Raw genomic sequence first — 21,813 nt, forward strand, 5'->3', positions numbered from 1 at the left:
TCTCAAGTGCAGTCATCCATTTGTGGATATCATCCCCAACTTTGTAGGGGGGCACAATCTTACTCAGGTTTCTATTGTCATAGGACCTGTCTTTATCCTTAGGGATAGTGCTGCCACCAGTGGAATCTAATCCACTCTCTCTAGGCTGCCTTTCTCTAGCAAGTTTCTCTTTGGCCAGGGCAACTTCTAATTCTTGTCTCTGGATCCTAAGTTCAGCCTCTCTCATTTTGGCCTCATGTTCCCTTCTCTGAGGGCTAGTGAACTCCCTTCTGGAGTTACCATGAGAACCTCTAGAAACATGGGAAGTATTGGATTCACCTGAGTGATTCCTCCTCCTCCTATGCTCCTGGTTAAGTCCATTTGGGGGTCTGAATGGGTTGGGCCCACCTTCAGTCCCAAATAAGCTTAGGTTAGACTGGTTAAGCCTGCTGACTAACACCTGGCTATCTCTATCATCATCAGACTCACTTTCTTCAACCTCCTCCCCCTCTTCTTCTTCAGGCTGAGTATTCCCAGTGGTCTGGTCTTCCTCATCTATCTGGACAAAAGGGGCAGGGGCATCAGGGTTATCATCTTCAGTGGGAGAGCCTCCATGAGGTGCCTGGTTTGGAGTTCTTTAGAGCTTCAGACTGGTCTAATAGCCCTTCTGAGGTGTCCTGCTGTAGGAGTAGGACCTGTTTTGATTCCTCTCATGGAACACAGTTGCCTCAGTTCCTTAAATGGAAAGATAGCAAATTTGGATGGTGCCCTTGGAGGGTCACTCTCAACAGAGGTGGTTCCAGTGGATCCCTCTGCTCCAGACATTGCTCTAGTGTGGTGGATGTGTTGCAATCTACCTACACTTGTGTTTTCCTACTCCCTGCTACTCCCTATCCTCTACAACAACTAAGTTCAGTAGAACTTAAGTATATCTAGTCTTGTTTTAGTGTACCTATCGGGTACCTGTATGATCTTTCAAATGATATTTTCAAAGATTGTAATGGTAAAACAACAGCAAGCTCAAATCCCAATCCGCTGCTCACCAATGTGAGAAGTTGGCCTGGTATATGATGCTCACTAGTTCTAGTGATCACCTTGTACCATGCCAAGCAACCCTTATGGTGCAGGTTGTAAAGTCAACCTTATAGACAAGCTATCCTAGGGGTAGCATGGACTAAGCAGTCTTAGGCTAAACTCTGTAAAGGCATGTGAAGCAAGCTGTTTTACCATACACAATCCCTTGAATACCAAATGAAAGGACACCACACAGATATATATTGAAAATATATATAGATTTATTTCTACAAATAACCCTGATACTCTTTATGAGCACAGAAGCAAATGCGTTAAAACAAAACACAGTTTAAATACACAAAAGTTGCACAATTTGGATGAGCCCTAGGGGCCACCTAAACCATATACTAAAATAGTGGTATAAGAACCACTATGGGGAAAGTGAAGAGGCCTAGGGCCTGGGGAATCGCTGGAGCTGTTCGGGACTAGCAGTGAAGAAGTCGGGAAAGGCCCGCGGGACTCGGGTGCAGTGCGGAAAGTGCACGCTTTACCAATGCAATGTCAATGGTGCGTAAAAGTTACAAAGTTGATTAAAAAGGAACCTTCCGAGTGACCTAGAAGGATGAAACTTTAGACACAGACCCTAGAGGTGTGTACCAGTGTGGGAACACCGGCGGAGCTGAGTTACCTCACCCACAGGAAGCGGGTGCATAGGGTCGAAGTAGTGTCGGGTTTCGTCACGCAGGTCGATGGTGCTTGGAGCTGAAGATGCTGCAGGCGACTCGAGGTGAAGAGTTCCGGTGGATCCAAGGGTGGATCTGAAGAGGTGAAGACCTGAAAGCAGAGGGGACAATGTTCAAAGTCACTAGCCAGTGACCACCGTGGAACCAGATTGGAACCAGGCAATGTCGGGTGCAAACAGGCGTCAAGGTGTAGCTTCTCTCTGCAGCCACGTGGACACGAGGGGTCGAAGACGTCTAGGAGTCGGTCACGAGCTGTCCCACGCAGGCTTCTCGCTGTTGGCGGTGTCGGCAACTTGATTGGAGCAAACAGGCCTTGAGTAATGCAAGCCACGCAGGAATTGAAAAAGGCTTGTTACTCGGACCAGCAAGGTCAGGGCAGGTACTCCTTTTTACAGGAGTGAGGGCAAGTCTGGAGCAATCAGACCCGCAGTGTAAATTGAAGGTTTCGTTGCCAAGATGGCCGCTAGCCACGTGGCAAGTGGCCGGGATGGCGCGTCGAGTGGCACAGTGCAAAAGGGCCCCACGCAGATCGTGGAGATGCTGGGAGGCTGATCTTCGGTGCAAGGGCTGCTCGAGGTTGGGGCTTCTCAAACCCCAAAGCACAGCGTCGAGGGTGCCTCTGATGCTGCGCAGTCAGCTTCTCGGGGGTCTTTCAAGAGGTCCGGTCCCACGTCTCTCGGTGACCCACGGGTCCCTTCTTTGCAGGGACTGTGGATCGGGCGGTGAGAAGTCTGGGAGTCTGGGACTTGTCAGGCTCTGGGCTCGGGCTCCGGCGGGAGGCGGCGGCAAAGCAGACGTCGAGTTGCTGGTTGGTGCCTGTGTTCACAGGGTGGTCACTCCTTGGCCACAAGGGAGATTCTCTTCCGTCTTCTGTGCAGCAGAATGTCGAAGTCCAGTCTTCTTCTGTATTTCAAGTTGATTCAGGATGATCTGAAGTCTCAGGACACAGCTCCCACTCTTATTCGAATCTGGAGGGCCGGATCACCTACTAGGTCCCTCCTCTGGGTGGAACCAGGAAGGGGGGTGGTTACACCCCCTTTCCTTTGTCCAGTTTTGCGCCAGGACTGGGGCTGGAAAGCCCCAGCACCGGTTTGAACTGGCCTATGCACAGGGACACCTTGTGTGCCCCAGGCATGTCTGATTCTATTCAGCCCTGTCCTACCCAATACACAAAATCCTGTCTGGAGTGGTGCTAGCACCTCCCCAGGCAGGAAACCCTTTGTCCAAGCTGCCCTCGCTGGAAGGACTCCCAGCAGCAGGAGGTCAGACTTGTGTCTGTGGTGACAGCATCCATTTTGGGATGCTAAGGCTCTGTTTAACTTTAACCGGGGTTCAGGCTAGGTACATGTCGTGTCCCTCTAGAAGGGTGGAATGCTACCCCCGTCGCCAGAACTGGCGAGGGGGTAGTATTCCAATTCGTATGACACCTTACTCGACATGTTTTGATAAAGCCAAACCCAAGATAGCATTTAACCGCGAGGTTCATAATGCACTTAAGAGTATATGGTATGGCAATATCATGAAACAGCTAAAGGACATGGTTCCGAAAGCTGCAATCAGGCTCAGCTCATGCCAGAGGACCATCTCACATATTTCCAAGCACTCTGCCTCCAGGATTGATGAGGCCTTCCATAGGAGTGACTGATAGGAACATATGTGTCCATTTTAGGTTAGGTATAGGCATACTACACCTAAGTAAGGGGTGGTTACACCGACTTACCCCAGCTGAGTGATCAGCCAGTTGTGTCAAATATGGAGGCCAGGCCAGGGGTGGCACAATACATGCTGCAGCCCCTGGTAGGCCTTGGAAGCACCTATGCCCTGGGTACCTGGGTACACTGTTACAGGGGCCAATAAGGTGAACCAGTTCCAATTGTGTATGTACCTAAGGTACATGGAGTCCATTTTAAGGAGAGAGCAATTAGCCTGGGGCCCTGAATAGCAGGATCCCAGGCCAACTATGTCAAAAACCAGCTAAACACCAGGCAAAAAGTTTGGGGGTAACCATAGTCAGATATCCACCTTCCTACATAGTGGAGGGGAATATTTTAAAGAACAGGGTAAAAAGACGATTCCGCCTCTTTTCAGACAATGAGGAGCAATGACTGAGACATTAATGTAACCATTTAACCAGATGTCCCAATATTTATAGAGAGAATAATTAAAAAAAAGAATATCCATTGTGTCAAAAGCATAAGAGAAATGAAGAAGAAGAAAAATAGAAGACTGTTTACTGTGACATGCATGTAGAGAGTGTGGCACAGGAAGAAGTGCTGACTCAGTAGAATAGCTAGGATGAAAATCAGATAGAAATGGGGAAATAAAGATTTTGACCTGAAAGAGGAGAAGTGTTTAGAGAAACAATACATTCCAGTTTTTCAGAAAGAAACAGAAATAGAGAAAGATCATTAGGTTCAAGATTAGGCTTTTCAATAAACAGGATAACTATGGTAGATTTGAAAGAAGAAGGGAAGGAACAAATAAATAGGAGATACATTGAAAAGAGAGGCTAGATAAGTTGTTAGCAAAGGACATACAATTTTCACCAAAGGGAAAGTAATGAAAAAAAGGAAATGCATATTACGAACAGACACTGCCTTTGGAGTGACAGGGTCGTAAGACCTGATCAGATCCTTCACAGGAAAACTTGCTGCTTTCCATTCACACATCAAACTTCTCTCTCCGACATAAATCCAATTAGGATGCCTCAGCAATTCAATGTGACATCACATGCTCTGGATTGCTCAGATGAAGCCACACTACAAATGCAACTCCAAGTATACATATGCTCTATTTATTTATTTTATATTTAAGCTTATATCGCGCACAGCTACCCACAATGGGTTTCCCGGCGCTAGGGATAGACTGTAGAAGAAAAGGAGGCAGTTGCACTTAAATTGAAACACAGCAGGCTATGGGGCACGTTGAGAAAAAAGCCATGTCTTCAAGGCCTTACGGAAGCGAAACAAGTTGGTCTCAAGTTTTAGGGCCAGTGGGAGGGAGTTCCAATACCTAGGGCCCAAAGTAGAAAAGGAACGACCTCCCATTTTTGTCAGCTTCCATCTTGGCATGATGAAATTTCCCACGTCCGATGACCTTAGTGGACGTATGGGTCTGTAAGGTGTTATCAACCCTTGAAGGTAAGCTGGGGCACTACCCTGCTTAACCTTGAACATATAGCATAGTGCCTTAAATTTAATGCGTTCAGGCATATTCAACCAATGAAGGTCGCGCAAGGCGGCCTTGGCTGAAGTGCGTCTGGGAATGTTTTTCAGCAGGCGCGCAGCCGCATTTTGCACTACCTGTAATACCTGCAAGGTGGCTTTATCTGCACCCAAGTAGAGAATATTACCGTAGTCCAGGCGAGATGTTACAAGCGCCTGGACTACGGTTCGACGGGAGGAGAGTGGGAGCATCCACAAGATCTTATGGAGCCACCGCAGCGTTGAAAAGCAGATGGCAGCGAACTTAGTGGCCTGTTGTCTCATCGTTAACCTGTCGTCAATAATGACGCCCAGATTACGAACTGCAGTGGAAGGTGTAGGTACAGTTCCCAATTCGATGGGCCAATGGTGGGGGCCCCAGAGATGTTTATTGCGACCCAGAATGACCACCTCGGTCTTCTCCCCATTCAGTTTGAGACAGTTTCTCCGCATCCAGTCAGCCACAAGAGTGAGGCCAGATTTGAGTGCGGAGATGTTGTTCTCGTCTCTCCCTGATAGGGAGAAGACAATCTGGGTGTCATCAGCATAGGAAAATAGGGTTAGCCCAGCCTGTTCGACAATTGAGGCCAAGGGTTTAACGTAAATATTAAATAATAAGGGGCTAAGGATTGAGCCTTGGGGGACACCGCGGGTAGATGGACAAATGGTGGAAGCAGCTTTAGGAGAGAACACTTGGAAACTCCGGTCTTTAAGGAAAGACACCAGCCAGGCCAAGGCCTGGCCGCCCACACCTAGAGATTTCAGAGAGTCAATTAAGATGGAGTGTGACACGGTGTCGAACGCTGCGCTCAAATCCAACAGGATGAGCGCCATGGTGTTACCTTGGTCGACACCGTGCCTCAGACTCTCCGTTACCCCCAGGAGTGCTGTCTCAGTTGAATGCCTAGACCGGAAACCCGACTGAGAAGGGTGGAGAAAGGCGGTATTTTCAACCAGTTGGGATAGCTGGAAATTTATATGTCTCTCCAGTATCTTTGAGAAGATTGGCAACAAAGATATCGGGCGAAAGTTGGCAGGATTAGAAGAATCGGCGCCCGATATTTTTAGTAGAGGAACCACCATGGCGTGTTTCCAAGGTAAGGGGACCTGGGCCTCGCTCAAAGAAGTGTTTAGTAGTTTGATGAAAAAAGGGTGAGTAAGAGGATCCAGTTGTTTTAATATTTTGGCCGGGAGCACATCCAATGGGGAACCAGAACGCACACTATTTAGACAGGACACAAAGCTAGTGGCGTCTAGGGGCTGCCAGATGGAAATTGCGGCATCAGTGGTAGTATTCACCAATTCCTGGACCGTATTAGGGGCGATAAAGGTGGTCTCTGGAGGAGGAGAGAAATGATCGTAAATTAGATCCACTTTGTTTATAAAATAGTCCGCTAAGGACTGACACTGGACGGCGTCAAGAGCCGAAGGAGGGGGGGCGGAATTCACACCAGTCAGTTTCTTCACAACGGAAAATAACACCTTAGGGCAGTTTTGTGCATCAATCACTGTTTTTGTAGTGTAATTAGCCTTGGCTGTTTTACAGCTGTTATGGTACTTTTTTAAGGCTTCTTTATAAATGATTTTACATTCAGGGGAATAGCCTTTTCTCCATTTCCGCTCCAAGATCTTGAAAGGCATCTGGTGTTAAGTACACTGCACAGCCACTCCCCTGCAGGAAGCAAACTACTAAAGGTAACTCTAGCTTCCTGTGAGTAAAACAGAAAAGTTGAAATTGTCTCAACAGCCAGGTCTATAAAATGTCACAGTAATGATTGATAATCCTGAAACAGCAACATCCACTGTTTCTAAATACAGAGTCAACTCCATGAACCTATTCATATGGGCTGCAGTCACATGTGAAGCCTACTGAAATTTTGGATGTATCCCTAAATTTGTGGATCAGGACACTGGTGAGGGAATAGGTTGTTTTTCACAGGATGTATGACGTTACAACGCAGGCTATTACAACGCCTGCCTTTACAACGCGGTTTTTACATCGCAATCCATTACAACGCATAGTGCTTTTGGGTGTTGGATAGTGAATAGTTTAATTTACTATTCCAACTCCAGTCCCCGTGGACACTAGGGAAGGTGTTGGATAGTAAATTAAACGTATTCCCTATCCTAGAGCGCCCCCCAGCGCAATGCGTTGTAATGGTTTGCGTTGTAATGACCGCGTTGTAATGGTAGTGCGTTGTAAAAGTTTTATTTGTAAAGGTTGTTTACCTTTTTCACAACAGTGAGTGGACATCCTTAACCTATGGCAGAAGAAATAGCATTTGGAAACAGTTACTATTTTAAATAGATGTACAATTATGTCACAAGTACAATCTAAGTGATAAATCTCAGTTTACTTAATCGGTTGTAGTTCAATTTCTATCATGCAAAGGGCCTCAAGAAAAGTTGCGCTTGCTTCAGATCTTTTAACAGGCTTTTCAAATACAAAAATTGAACATCTCATGTTTAAACTGTACTTCGTATTTCTCACAAACTACACGAAGTAGTTTTCATCTAGTGTCAATTTTATTAAACTTTACCTTTTGTGATCTGAGAAAGGGAATCCACATTCTCTCCACCAATTCCTGTCTGTATGATGTTGTGAAAGACCCAACATAAGATACAAAAGCAGTCGCCAGCAGAACATCCCCACACAACGTCTTTTCTTGGGTTTCAAAAGATTTAATGGATTGACTCCAACGTACTTTTTCAGACTACAAGACATAAGATGAATGGTTGCATGAGCGAATCATACACAGCAATTTAGGGAACATGCAAGAGAAAAAATAAGGAAAAAAACAAAGGCTCAAACAATGAAAAATATTTATTGTTACAGAAATAACTGGAAGCAAAAGTTTATAATTGTAATTATTTAATTAAAATTCCTAGAGTGACTGAGGTTAGACATAAGTACCAAGAAAATAGAAATGTACATGCCGGTGTGGTGGAAAGCAGGTCTATCACGTTCGTGAGGAGGGCAAGGGGCAGGAGAATTGAGGGAAGACATACAATTAAGGACAAAGCAAAATTCTAACAATGGCAGAAGAAAACACTTGGGAGTTATGGAGGCAGAGCATGAGTTGGTGCAGCAAGACACAATGACAGAGAGTCAGTGGCTTAGGAATAAGGGTGTGGTGAGTGTGGGCCACCCCAGGTGTCATCACTGAGGAGGGTGACAAAATATCAAAAATATGTGTTTTAAACACATATTTTTGCCATTTTGTCAAGCTGGGCGTGACAAGAAATGTTCCGCACTGGGTACCACCTGACCTGGCTACGCCACTGCAGAGAGGCGAACCTAAAATCACACTGAAGTCATTGATTTTTTGTGGTGTGGATAAGACTAACACTGTTATATCTATTGAAACATAACCTGTTTCTCTCCACGTTCCTGGTGGCTCTTAAATAAAACATACATATATATATATTAGAACCAAATATGAATAAAGGCTCAAAACAGCATGCCCAATAAATTTAAAGGTACTGGCCTACGTTTTTGGTAGTCAATAAGTCCTTCTGGATAGTAAGGAATCCCTCAGATTTTTCAAACTGGCCTTTTAAGCACAACATTGTTGCAAATAAACCCTTGATTGAATTAGAATGTTAATGCTTGATTTACCATTCATGAGAAGGAATCTGGTTAATTACATGGTAATGGTGAAGGGTTAGTAGAGTGGTTTAATACTTTATTAACTAAATTTTGATGGTTTGCAAAATTAAGTGGAAGACAAGGAAATTATAACCCATTACATATTAAACGTAGAAACATAATAGAAGAGACATAGTGGTGGAGAGAGAAGGCAACGATATGCTTTATATCTGCTGGAAGTACAACCTTTGCCAATTTTGCAATTTAGGACTTATTGGATGACAAGATAAACCACGAGTCCAAAAGCAAAGTCGTTTCCAAATGTCACCAGACCCCAATAGGCAATATTGGAATATATTACACAAGTTAATCATTTTTGTTTAATATTATGTGTTTATTTTGCGCAAATAGAATGTAAAAACTGATTTTATTAAAAAAGGTAAAGGTTTATTGAAAACAGTAATTGAAATATTGGGCTGTTGTTTGCAGTGAAAAGAAGACAAAACTAGAACTATGAATCCAAGAATCCAGGGTTTCAGATAAAACAGTATATGTTTCCTTGAAAGACAAATTCTGTCTAAAGCAATCAGAGACTATGAAGCTACTTCCAGCAAGGCAGAAATTATCAATGGCCATGACTGCTATTAGAATGTTCAGCTTTGATGATTAGACTCTTGGTTTCACAATACCCAGTGGGCGGTTGAATGACAGGGCATTTACAACGCAGTCGGTACCGTGTACGTTTCATTACCACGTGTTTCTTTAGCATGCAATTCATTACAATGACTTGCTTTAATGAGCGCTGTACTTTGGAATAGTATACATTACTTGTCAAACTCCAGTCTATGCAACAGTAGGGAAGGACTTTGACTTAAAAATCCAACACCAGTCCAACAACGGGCCCCCTACAGCAAGTTGTTGTTAACGACTTGCATGGTAAAGCAACACGCTGTAATGTCACATGTGGTCTTCTGAATTCGTTGTAAAGGCTGGTCGTTGTAAAGACAGAAGGTAAAGGATGGTTCCCCCAGTGGCCATGCTAAGATATTTTGAAGCTACTTCTGCAATGGTCAGTCAAAAATAGGCTCTGATTGGATTTGGAGAGTTCACATGTAGATTAGGTTTCACAAATAAATTGCTAATTAAGCAATAAGCAATGGCTAAACGGAGAGATGTTTGAAGCCTTGATTGCAATTTGAATGCTCTACTTTTGCTTTTGCTTTCATGAAGAGATTACTAACTGAACAACAGCTAAAACTGAAGCCCTGCATAGCCTTTCATCATGATGTTATTTCCTCAAAATCTAGAAAATGTTTTGCGCATTCACATGAATTATGAGTTTTTATACCACTGCAGTTTGTGCTATATATTTTACACAGTGGCACCCGCGATTGTGTAGGTATAGTTAGGACTTAGATCCCATAGGAAGAGCGTATTTTGGTTTGCTAGCAAATTTGGCACTGTTTAACAAATCTTCCCGAAACTTAAGTTTGGGGCTATCAGTCAAGCAGGGGCCAAAAAATGGGGTTCCTAAACACAAATTCCCCATGCAATATTCATGGGGATTTTTGAACAGCACAACAGCCCGAACAGCTGAACAAAATTACACAAAATATGAAGGAAAACTAGATCTTTACCCACTTATTGGGCTTACTCTCCATCACTCACCTTGCTCCCGCATGCCTGTGTGTGTGGCTGGCTGCAACATAAGGAGCACTGTTGCAGCTGCCATTTCAGTACATGGGAACTCAGTCCCACTGTCCTAAAATAAAAAATAAAATAAGGTATAAAGCTGCAAGGTAGGGGACTCTTACTCCCTGGACCTTGTGGGGGTTCCTAGAAGGATTCCCCTGGAGCAAAAAACAAGTCAGCAGGATTGAAAGACAATTTAAAAAAGAGTAGGGGTTGTGAGTGTCCATGGTGGGTTGGCAGCTTAGGGGTGGATAGCCGTGTGGGTTGGGGGTTATGTTGACTGATCTAAGGGAGGTTGGGTCATATGTGGGGAAGGCTGGCTGCCTGTTTCATGTTGGGTGCAGGACCTGGCCTAATGGCTAGGCCCTGTGTTCAACGCCATGATGCACAGCAAGGACCTGCAGCCAACCCCATACTGCACATGGCTTTTGGCAGTGTGCAGTGGGGATGACTGTCTCTCGAAGGGTAGGGAGGGTCCTCAACAGGTGGTTGGGTGCAGGGCCGAGCCATGGATAGCTGGCAGGGGGGTAGGGGGAATGGTTAGCATGGTACGGAAATGCAAGATTAATTTAGGTTAAAAAATCCTAAAAAAATCCTAGAAATTCACTGGAAAAATCAAGACTAAAGTGATATTAGTGTTAGATTAATATGTGACAATTTTAAACTATAAAAAACACTGAAATTTAGTAGTTATGGCTATTTCAAGCAACTATAACTCATGGGGTCGCCCTGCTTATCACCTCACTCATGACATTCTATCACATTACTGATTACATCAATAAGACATCTGAAATGACAATTGACAACCACGTTAATTGAAATATGTATAACTAGTGTATAACTAGTGAATTACAGTTTGCTTTTCGTAGGTTTAAAATGTTCCATTTAAACTGGGATTGTGACCTAACTATATTGTCACTTTAACCTTCATTTTTTTCAGTGAACATCTCTCTCTCTCTCTCTCTCTCTCTATATATATATATATATATATATATATATATTACCTACTGGCGGTCGCCAGTAGGTATATATAGTTAGGATTTTTTCCCTATGGGATTTTTGAAAATTCTATGTCTAATAACTTTGGCGTTTGTGGACGGAATTGGCTGAAATTTTCTGGAAAATGGAACATTTTGTTTCTGAGCAGCCCCTGGAAATTTGGGGGGGGGTTCGTCAAGGGGGGGCCGAGAAAAAAGGGGGGTCCCAAAACGTGTTTTTAACATTGAGTTTTCCATAGGGCGGTTGGCCTCACTTTTAGCCCGAACGGCTGAATGGATTTCCACGAAACTTGGCAAAATTGTAGGGACTGGTAGCCCGATGTGCCTTTGCTAGGTCTCAATATATGTGCTTCAGTGGATTTTGAGAAATTAACGTTCAAAAAAAGATATATATCTGTAACAGCGGACCGGGCAGCGCTCCGGTTCGCTGACTTTACGCGTAACGGAACTTCGCGTAGCGAAGCTGATTGGCTCTCCGGTGTCTGTCAACATTCTAAACAGTCCGGAGCGGCCGCCATCTTGTCTCTCGGTAGGATTGAGAGACAAGAGGAGGCCAAAACAAAGGGGGAAATGACCATAAGGGGGCATAGTAGATCCTCCCTGACCCCCTAGGTTTAATGTGGAGGCTTTAAAAGGGCCCCGCGGGGCAAAAAAAAATATTTTTTGTTTTGTTTTTTTGCGTGGGTAGCGCCCGGTTCGTGAACCGGGAAGCGTTCTGGGCAGCGTACTATAAGGAAAAAAGAATGATAGACTTTTCAAATACTGTATGTTAATTGATTGTTGGTTTTGTTGATTATTTTTGAATTTTTTAATTTTTTAAGCAATTATTTATTATTGTGATTGTGTTTCAAAATTTAATAACATTTCTAACATTTAACTAGTTTATGAATTACATATAAAAATGATTAAAGACTCAAACAATTTTTTAATATTACATACAATTTTATTTTTCGGATTGTTTTTCAAAATTTAATAGAACGTCTAGCATTTGACTGTCCGATATGTCCTCTTGTTGAGTGAACATAAGTTCCCACATTTGACCGTCATCATAATGAAGTAAATGATCCACAGATTCTACACATTGAACTAATTCATGGTCCCGTGATTCATCCATGAAATCTGAGTCATCATTGTCCTCAATATCTTTTTCTGTGTTGTTCTCCAGAACAATTTCGAAGGAAACATTCTGCTCACCTTCCATTTTATTGCTGTAATTTGCATAAAAAATAAATATATCAGTAGAGATAGGGCACTGTTGGGTTTAAGTTCAGACAGGTACTTGTGAGTTTATAACAGAGAAGTAATCTATGGGCACTGTATGGTTTCAGGCGTGAAGTAGTACTATTAAAAAGTGCCTGTGAAGAAGCCTAAGTAAATTCATAATTATACCACAGAAACCTAAATCAATCCATAATTATAATAAAGAAGCCTTTCTCAATGTCTAACTCTTACAGAGGGATAGTATATAACTATCTGAAAATGTTTTCAAATTTATAAAATAATATCTCACCTTCTAAAAACAAGTTTAAGTTGTGAGTGAAAATGATCTTGCAATGTAGTTCAGGAAGTAGTAGTCAAAATGGCTGTGTTTCTCTCTCTTCCTTTATATATATTCAGGTACATAGCCAATCAAATGTCAGGTAAAAAAAAGTAGAAAATGAAAGTAACATTTTAATTGGTTGTCAATTCCAACACTTCAGATGTGTTTTGTGAAGTAATTTACCTCAGGGTATTTATAGAGGTCTACAGGCTAAATGGTTAAATGGAATTTCAATCAAATTTGTGAAAATGGTAGGCATTGGTATGTAGTATGAGCTAATCTATATTTGGTGAAATTGTCTCCAGTCGCTTTTCTGTAAACTACTTTCCCACCTTTTTTGATGGTGCGCTTCCCAGGGAGCTACCCGGTACGCGAACTGGCGAGCGCCCCGGTTCGCAAACCTTAAGCGTTACGGGAGTCCACCATTTTGTGTTTCGGTCGAATTAAGATACAAGATGGAGGGCAAATAATGTTCAGAATGGATAGAAGGGGGCACGGTAGACTTATCTTGACCCCCTAGGTTTTCTGAGGGTGGCTGAGGAGGCCCATATGTGCGAAAAAAAAACATTTTTTTAAAAATTTAGCGAGGTTAGCTCCCGGTTCGCGTACCGGGTAGCGCCCCAGGGAGCGTACTTTGTTGAAAATTAGTGAAAAATGTTAGAGTAAAATAATAATTGTGAGTGATCAGATGTAGGGTAGCTCTGAGAAGAGCTTTTGGGTTTATGGTACATTTAGGTACTTATAAGTAGGTACCAATGCACAGTCTTAAATTCAGAATGAAAATTCTGTTGCCCTCATCTGAGAAGTGAACTCCATCTCCTCTGTAGATATCTTGCATGTAGTAACGCAAGTTATTGTTGTACAGGGAGCCCATTCCATGGTCTCTCATGTAAGCTGAAACAGATTTGTTTACATGCTTCCTCGACTTCTCAATTTGTGGACAAAATTGGTTTGACCACCTCCATTTCTGTCTTTGGCATATATTTGAATATACCAAGGCAGTTTGAGGAAAAAGTGCCATCAATTGCTCAAAGGTGTCCTTTAAAAGCATTTCCAGACCTACCCCAGTCAAAGTGCCCAAATCATTACCTCCACAGTGCACAATTAACAGGTCAGGTTTTGGCAAATGCATAAAGGTTTTCACCAATGGTATCAATTGGTGACATTTTAATCCTCTGTGGCCAAACCACTTAATTTCCACATCTTGTAAATTGAGGTTAGGTAAATTCCTGTTCTCAGCATACCTCTGAGCCCAATAGATGTAACTATGTCCAACAATCCAGACAGAAACATGGTGAGAGAAGGTTCTCCTGCAGTCAGATGAAGTGTGGCAATGAAATGGCAGTTGAAAAAATAAGAGTTTAAAATGAAAAAAACTGTGGAGTTTCTGTGTTAATGAAGCAGTAACAGTGATTGGTGGATTTTGATTGCTGAAAACAGAAAGTTAGGGTGCATGGATGAGTTGTTTGAAAGATGTATTTTGAGTGGTCAAGAAAAAATCATTAAATGAAAGAATGCACTGGATATGAGGTGCACTGAGAGTTCAGAGTTCAATTGCAACATTGTTGTGTGAACTTGCAAACACCAGAGGTCTTCCAAGACGTGGTTGCCATGCAAAAAAGGCAGAAAGGGCAGTGGGGGGAAGGGTTTTCATTTGAAAAAAAGTGAGGGAAGAGTTTTGATTGGGTGACATGAGAGATATGTGTGAAGAATTACAGCATTTCTGTGCTTTTGATAGCTGCAGACTCTGGAGTGCATACCTTTTGCTCTGCTGAAGACAAATTGGTGTGTTTCTGAGACTGTTTTGAAACTCAAAGTATTTGCTAAGGTGAGAAAAGATTTCTTTAATTTAGATAGAGAATTGTGTGCTTTAAGGAGAAAATTATGAAGAAAGTTGTGTTCTTCAAATGTTGCTTTGTCCCAAGTGTTTTACAAATAGATTTTGTTTCTTTGAGAAAATGTAATTGGAGAACATGTGAAGTATTAGTACTGACAGGGTGTTATTGTGCATAGGAGCTGTGGAGTCTTTTCAAATTATGACTTGAAAATCGTTTTTGAGGAAAATGAATGGTTATAATATTTATGACAAGGACATAATGGTGTATGCTTCATTATAAGGCAATTGAGTGTCTCTGATGTTATTTTTCCCATTTTAATGTAAGACCTTTCTCTGTGGAGCAAATTGCTTGTAAATATGCTCCCACCTGTGCATGGCAAATTTAGATTTTGAATGTTTGTGTTACATAGCCATGTTAAAAGTGACACAAACATGCTGCAAAGGCAATCAAAAAACGCTTTTATGTGTCTTAAGGACATTTTAAGTCATTTCTCCATGTGCAGTGTTTTGAAATTATGATTTGAAAATCGTTTTTGGGGAAAAGGAATGGTTTTTAAATTTATGACAAGGACATAATGGTGTATGCTTCTTTATAAGGCATTTCAGTGTCTCTGATGTCATTTTTTCCATATTACATTAAAAGACCTTTCCCAGTGGGGCACATTCCTTGTAAATATGCTCCCACCTGTGCATGGCAAATTTAGATTTTGAATGTTTGTGTTACATAGCCATGTTAAAAGTGACCCAACCATGCTGGAAAGGCAATCAAAAAACGCTTTCATGTGTCTTAAGGACATTTTAAGTCATTTCCCCATGTGCAGTGTTTTCAAATTATGATTTGAAAATCGTTTTTGGGGAAAAGGAATGGTTTGTAAATTTATGACAAGGATATAATGGTGTATGCTTCTTTATAAGGCATTTCAGTGTCTCTGATGTCATTTTTCCCATATTACATTAAAAGACCTTTCCCCGTGGGGCACATTCCTTGTAAATATGGTCCCACCTGTGCATGGTAAATTTAGATTTTGACTGTTTGAGTTACATAGCCATGTTAAAAGTGACCCAAAAACTTGCAAAGGCTTTAAAAAAACACTTTCATGTGTCTTAAGGACATTTTAAGTCATTTCCCCGTGGGCAGTGTTTTCAAATTATGACTTGAAAATCGTTTTTGAGGTAAAGGAATGTTGTTAAAATTTATGTGTGCCATATGCCCCCAAATTTCTTTTTCAGGGGTGCAGCAGGGTGTTCTTGAGACACCCCTGCACCTTTGGAAAAATTCCTAATTTGCGATGAGCTAATTGCTAATCGCAAATTGCACCTTCATTCCTATGGGCCTCCTGGCCCATGGAAATGAATGGGTAATTTGCAATTAGCAATTTGCTCATCGCAAATTAGGAATGGTAAAGAATCGCTATTTATTCCTTAAAATTCGCTATTTTGGAAATGCAAAATAGTTTGATGATACATTTGGCGGTTCATCTCTAACAAGATAAGAAGCTTAGGGATACATTTATGATGACTGGCGCAATGAAGTGGACATCACTTACTTCATTGGTAGAGCTTTACATGTATTATCTCCTCTGTATTCTTCATCAAGCGTAACTTTCATCTGCAATCCTGAGTAGGCCTCACCTTAAACAAACCTCTGGATAGGGCACACCTTATCGTCATCCTGAATTAATCATTTAAAATGCTAGGGACAGATTTATGATAGGTGTATGCCTCTTTTGCGCCACTGTGCATCAATCACTTTTGTGATGCAGCGGCGGTGCAAAAGATTTGCTATGAGGCGACAAAATTACAAATTGATGCATTTAGGCAGATGTGTCATGGTGTAAAAAACACCGTGCCACATGAAACTGATGCAGCAGTGATGCAAAAGATGCACCATGTTGCAAGACAGGCCTCACTTGGGGCCATATGTATGAAGCTAATTAGCATTTGCAAAGGCCGAAGTTCTGTGAATTTCGGCCTTTGCGAATGCTAATTAGACAAATGGTATGTATCAAACAAGTTTGATGCAAAATAAGGAATAGCAAAATTTGCTATTCTTTATTTTGCGATTGCACTGAAGGATTTGCAAATTGTGTGATTTCTTAAATGCAATGTATCAAACAAAAAATATGCAAAAAATGCCATTAAGGATTTGCAAATTACCACCAACTTCTAGTTGGTGGTAATTTGCGAATTCTTTTCAAAAAGCTTTTTTTCCAAAAAACAAAAGGTGACGTATGACGCCCATACATGCCCTTAGGGCATGTATGTGCGCCATATGCCCCCAAATTTCTTTTTCAGGGGGTGCAGCAGGGTGTTCTTGAGACACCCATGCACCCTTGGAAAAATTCCTAATTTGCGATGAGCTAATTGCTAATCGCAAATTGCACCTTCATTCCTATGGGCCTCCTGGCCCATGGAAATGAATTAGTAATTTGCAATTAGCAATTTGTTCATTGCAAATTAGGAATGGTAAAGAATCGCTATATATTCCTTAAAATTCGCTATTTAGGAAATGCAAAATAGTTTGATGATACATATGGCAGTTCATCTCTAACAACATAAGAAGCATAGGGATAGATTTATGATGACTGGCACAATGAAGTGGACATAACTTACTTCATTGGTAGGCCTTTACATGTATTATCTCCTCTGTATTGTTCATCAAGTGTAACTTTGATCTGCAATCCTGAGTAGGCCTCACCTTAAACAAACCTCTGGATAGGCCACACCTTATCGTCATCTTGAATTAATCATTTAAAATGCTAGGGACAGATTTATGATAGGTGTATGCCTCTTTTGCGCCACTGTGCGTCACTTTTCTGATGCAGCGGCGGTGCAAAAGATTTGCTATGATGCGACAAAATTACAAATTGATGCATTTAGGCAGATGTGTCATGGTGTAAAAAAAACGTGCCACATGAAACCGATGCAGCAGTGATGCAAAAGATGCACCATGTTGCAAGACAGGCCTCACTTGGGGCCATATGTATCAAGCTAATTAGCATTCGCAAAGGCAAAAATTCTGTGAATTTCAGCCTTTGCGAATGCTAATTAGACAAATGGTATGTATCAAACAAGTTTGATGCAAAATAAGGAATAGCAAAATTTGCTATTCCTTATTTTGCGATTGCACTGAAGGATTTGCAAATTTTGCGATTCCTTAAATGCAATGTATCAAACAAAAAATATGCAAAAAATGCCATTAAGGATTTGCAAATTACCACCAACTTCTAGTTGGTGGTAATTTGCGAATTCTTTTCAAAAAGCTTTTTTTCCAAAAAACAAAAGGTGCCATATGACGCCCATACATGCCCTTAGGGCATGTATGTGCACCATATGCCCCCAAATTTCTTTTTCAGGGGCTGCAGCAGGGTGTTCTTGAGACACCCCTGCACCCTTGGAAAAATTCCTAATTTGCGATGAGCTAATTGCTAATCGCAAATTGCACCTTCATTCCTATGGGCCTCCTGGCCCATGGAAATGAATGGGTAATTTGCAATTAGCAATTTGCTCATTGCAAATTAGGAATGGTAAAGAATCGCTATTTATTCCTTAAAATTCGCTATTTAGGAAATGCAAAATAGTTTGATGATACATATGGCGGTTCATCTGTAACAAGATAAGAAGCTTAGGGATACATTTATGATGACTGGCGCAATAAAGTGGACATTACTTACTTCATTGGTAGGCCTTTACATGTATTATCTCCTCTGTATTCTTCATCAAGCGTAACTTTAATCTGCAATCCTGAGTAGGCCTCACCTTAAACAAACCTCTGGATAGGCCACACCTTATCGTCATCCTGAATTAATCATTTAAAATGCTAGGGACAGATTTATGATAGGTGTATGCCTCTTTTGCGCCACTGTGCGTCACTTTTCTGATGCAGCGGCGGTGCAAAAGATTTGCTATGAGGCGACAAAATTACAAATTGATGCATTTAGGCAGATGTGTCATGGTGTAAAAAAAACGTGCCACATGAAACCGATGCAGCAGTGATGCAAAAGATGCTCCATGTTGCAAGACAGGCCTCACTTGGGGCCATATGTATCAAGCTAATTAGCATTCGCAAAGGTCAAAATTCGGCGAATTTCGGCCTTTGCGAATGCTAATTAGACAAATGGTATGTATCAAACAAGTTTGATGCAAAATAAGGAATAGCAAAAATTGCTATTCCTTATTTTGCGAGTGTACTGAAGGATTTGCAAATTTTGCGATTCTTTAAATGCAATGTATCAAACAAAAAATATGCAAAAAATGCCATTAAGGATTTGCAAACTGCCACCAACTTCTAGTTGGTGGTAATTTGCGAATTCTTTTCAAAAAGCTTTTTTTCCAAAAAACAAAAGGTGCCATATGACGCCCATACATGCCCTTAGGGCATGTATGTGCGCCATACGTCCCCAAATTTCTTTTTCAGGGGTGCAGCACGGTGTTCTTGAGACACCCCTGCAGCTTTGGAAAAATTCCTAATTTGCGATGAGCTAATTGCTAATCGCAAATTGCACCTTCATTCCTATGGGCCTCCTGGCCCATGGAAATGAATGGGTAATTTGCAATTAGCCATTTGCTCATCGCAAATTAGGAATGGTAAAGAATTGCTATTTATCCCTTAAAATTCGCTATTTAGGAAATGCAAAATAGTTTGATGATACATATGGCGGTTCATCTCTAACAAGATAAGAAGCTTAGGGATAGATTTATGATGACTGGCGCATCACCAGGGATGTGCCAGTCATCCTGCGCTGCTGTTCCGCCACCCATGGTGTGCTGCATTTACAATGCGGCGCAGCATGGGGCAAAAATGGCACAGATGCGTGACGCATCTGTGCCGTAAAGGTGGCGCATTGCTGGAGTTGTATCGCAAGTGTGATGCAGCTCCAGCAAGGCTCAGGGGTGCCCCATCTCCACAATGTTGCGTCAAGACCTATGCCTGCTTCAAGCAGGCGCTGGGTTTTGACGTAGCTTTCTCCTATCTGATTGTAAATGCGGCACACCATGAGTGGCAGAGCAGCGGTGCACGTTAACTGGTGCATGCCTGGGGATGTGCCATTTAACATAAATCTGCCCCTTTACATTTAAGTATGTGCAGGGGACACAGAGTCGGTGAGGCTTATCCAAGGTTAAGAAGAGATGAGTCCTGTTCACTGAAAAATTAGACATAGGCTTCACCTGCTCAGCATCGTTGGACATGGCTATATAATAGCTGCAAAATGTTACTCTTGTTAAACAATTTTACTATTATAATCTCTGAGATTTGTCTCTTACTCTGCAACATCTCATTGTTGTTATCTTTCTTTAAAGATAAAGACAACATCAACATGAGCGACAATCAGCAATCAGTTGATTTTGACCTCATCATTGAACTCGTAATTGAAACATCAGTGGATGTTGATCCCTTGGATGATTTAAATCCTGAGGATGAAGAAGAACGTGATGAGGATGCAGATTTGTCCGAATTATATGACATAGGATGGGAAGCTGACGTGCTTGAGCCTATGGAACTATAAACATTTATTTTAAAAATTTATAATAAATAAAAAGTAAAAATGTAAACCGTTTAATTTAAAAATAAAGACACCTTCAAAAACAGGTTATGTGTAGTGTCTTCAATAAAATATTAAAATATGCTCATAAAATTAGATCAGATTCACATATAAAATAGCACAGGTAACATGAATATAAATTCCATTTCTTTTCTGCTATTTCTGTATTCTAAATTTGCCAAGCACTAAAAAATCTTCTATGTAAAAATGTCAAGTAGTGTTTTAAGTTTTTGATTACTGTTATTGATTTACTGTTGGGTAATAGTGGTTAATAACATTTTTTATTATATTTTACCACATATTCAACTGCAGATCATTTCAAGATTTCAGCATGCCAACCAAAGAAAGAGTGAGAAAGGCTGCAAAACGTCAAAGACAGCAGGTTAATGAAAAAAAGCAGCAGTCCTCTAACAAAAAGATTTGTCAAGTCACCAAGAAAGCACCGGGTAAGAGTACAAAAACATTCATAAGAAATATCTGTAGTAAAAAAAATATTACTACAGAAAATGTTTCAGTCCAGAAAAAGAGAAGCAATTCAAACGGAAAGGAAAGGCCAATGAAAAATGTTACTGCTAGAGCAAGAGATAACTCTGTGCATGATAGTAGAAGGAAACAACAGTTTAGGGACATTCGTAAACTAATGTTCCGCAACAGGATAATTGGCAATTTGTTAAAAAATATTAAGAAAGGTCAACAGAAAGTGGTTTTTTATAAGAGAAAAAAAAAGTTGAGAAAGTTATTGATCAGGCATTTGAAATTAAACGTAAGTTATTTATTTTGATAATCAATAGAATTAGGAAGCTAAACAAGGCAATTTATGATTTCAAAAGAAATAGTAGATGGAAGAGAATAGTTAATCGTAGTAATTTTTGTGAAGTTTTTTCTGGAGAATGGATGCATAGTTCAAGCAGTGAGGCATTTTTTAATGAGGAGAGTTATTTCCAGGATAATGATTTGGTGCATGCAGTTGACACCAGTGGTCGTGCTTATGAAGTGAAAGATGGTTGTCCAGTTGAAAAAGAAAAACTTGTGACAACAGAGGCAGAAGAGGTGTTAGGTAATGAGGTTTTAGGAAGACGTGCTAAGGGTCCTGTGTACACCTGGAAGTGTAGTAGTATTTGCAGTGTGCGACAGGATTCCATCAATTTGCTTTGTGATTTTGTACGGTCATTTAATAAGAAAAGTTTGAAGCAGAAAATGAGGTTGTTGCAAGAATTAGATCCTTGCAGAGTGAGAGAAGTGACAGGTTTGCATGGTCATTCACTGGCTTGTCTTTCCAGGAGAGTATGCCAGAGTGTTTTTCATCATTTCAGGATGCTAGCAGTGCATCATAATAAAGTGAGGAAATTAGTTAGAATGTTGTATTATGCTAAGAGTCCAGCAATTATGCTTAAACAATTATGCGCTGCTCTTTTGCATGGTTCTGAAATAGATGTGAAGAATATATGTGAAGAAATTGAGTTTTGTTACTTTGGAAGTAAAGAGGAGAATGTTGAAATTGACCAAGAGGAAGCGGGTAATGTGGAAGATAGTGTACAGGTTTCCAGTACAGATAATTTCCAGAGGGAAATTGCGACGTTTCAGGTCAAATCAAGTGAGAGGCCAAATTTCACTTGTGTGTGTTGTCGACGCACTTATTATAAGAATCAGACTAAGTTAGTGGATTTATATGCAA

At 41.2% G+C, this 21,813-nt stretch overlaps 1 protein-coding gene across 1 annotated transcript in view; it reads right to left on the reverse strand.

Annotated features, from left to right (window-relative positions):
• Positions 1-21,813, reverse strand: part of DNAH11 (dynein axonemal heavy chain 11) — a 3,642,058-nt gene that overhangs the window by 818,769 nt on the left and 2,801,476 nt on the right. The window contains exon 64 of the mRNA XM_078663510.1: positions 7,480-7,653. Within this exon, the coding sequence (XP_078519636.1) occupies positions 7,480-7,653 (174 nt within the window). The remainder of the gene's footprint in view (positions 1-7,479; positions 7,654-21,813) is intronic.

This window comes from Lissotriton helveticus, chromosome 10, assembly GCF_964261635.1.
Source record: "Lissotriton helveticus chromosome 10, aLisHel1.1, whole genome shotgun sequence".
In the NCBI taxonomy this organism is placed as follows: domain Eukaryota; kingdom Metazoa; phylum Chordata; class Amphibia; order Caudata; family Salamandridae; genus Lissotriton; species Lissotriton helveticus.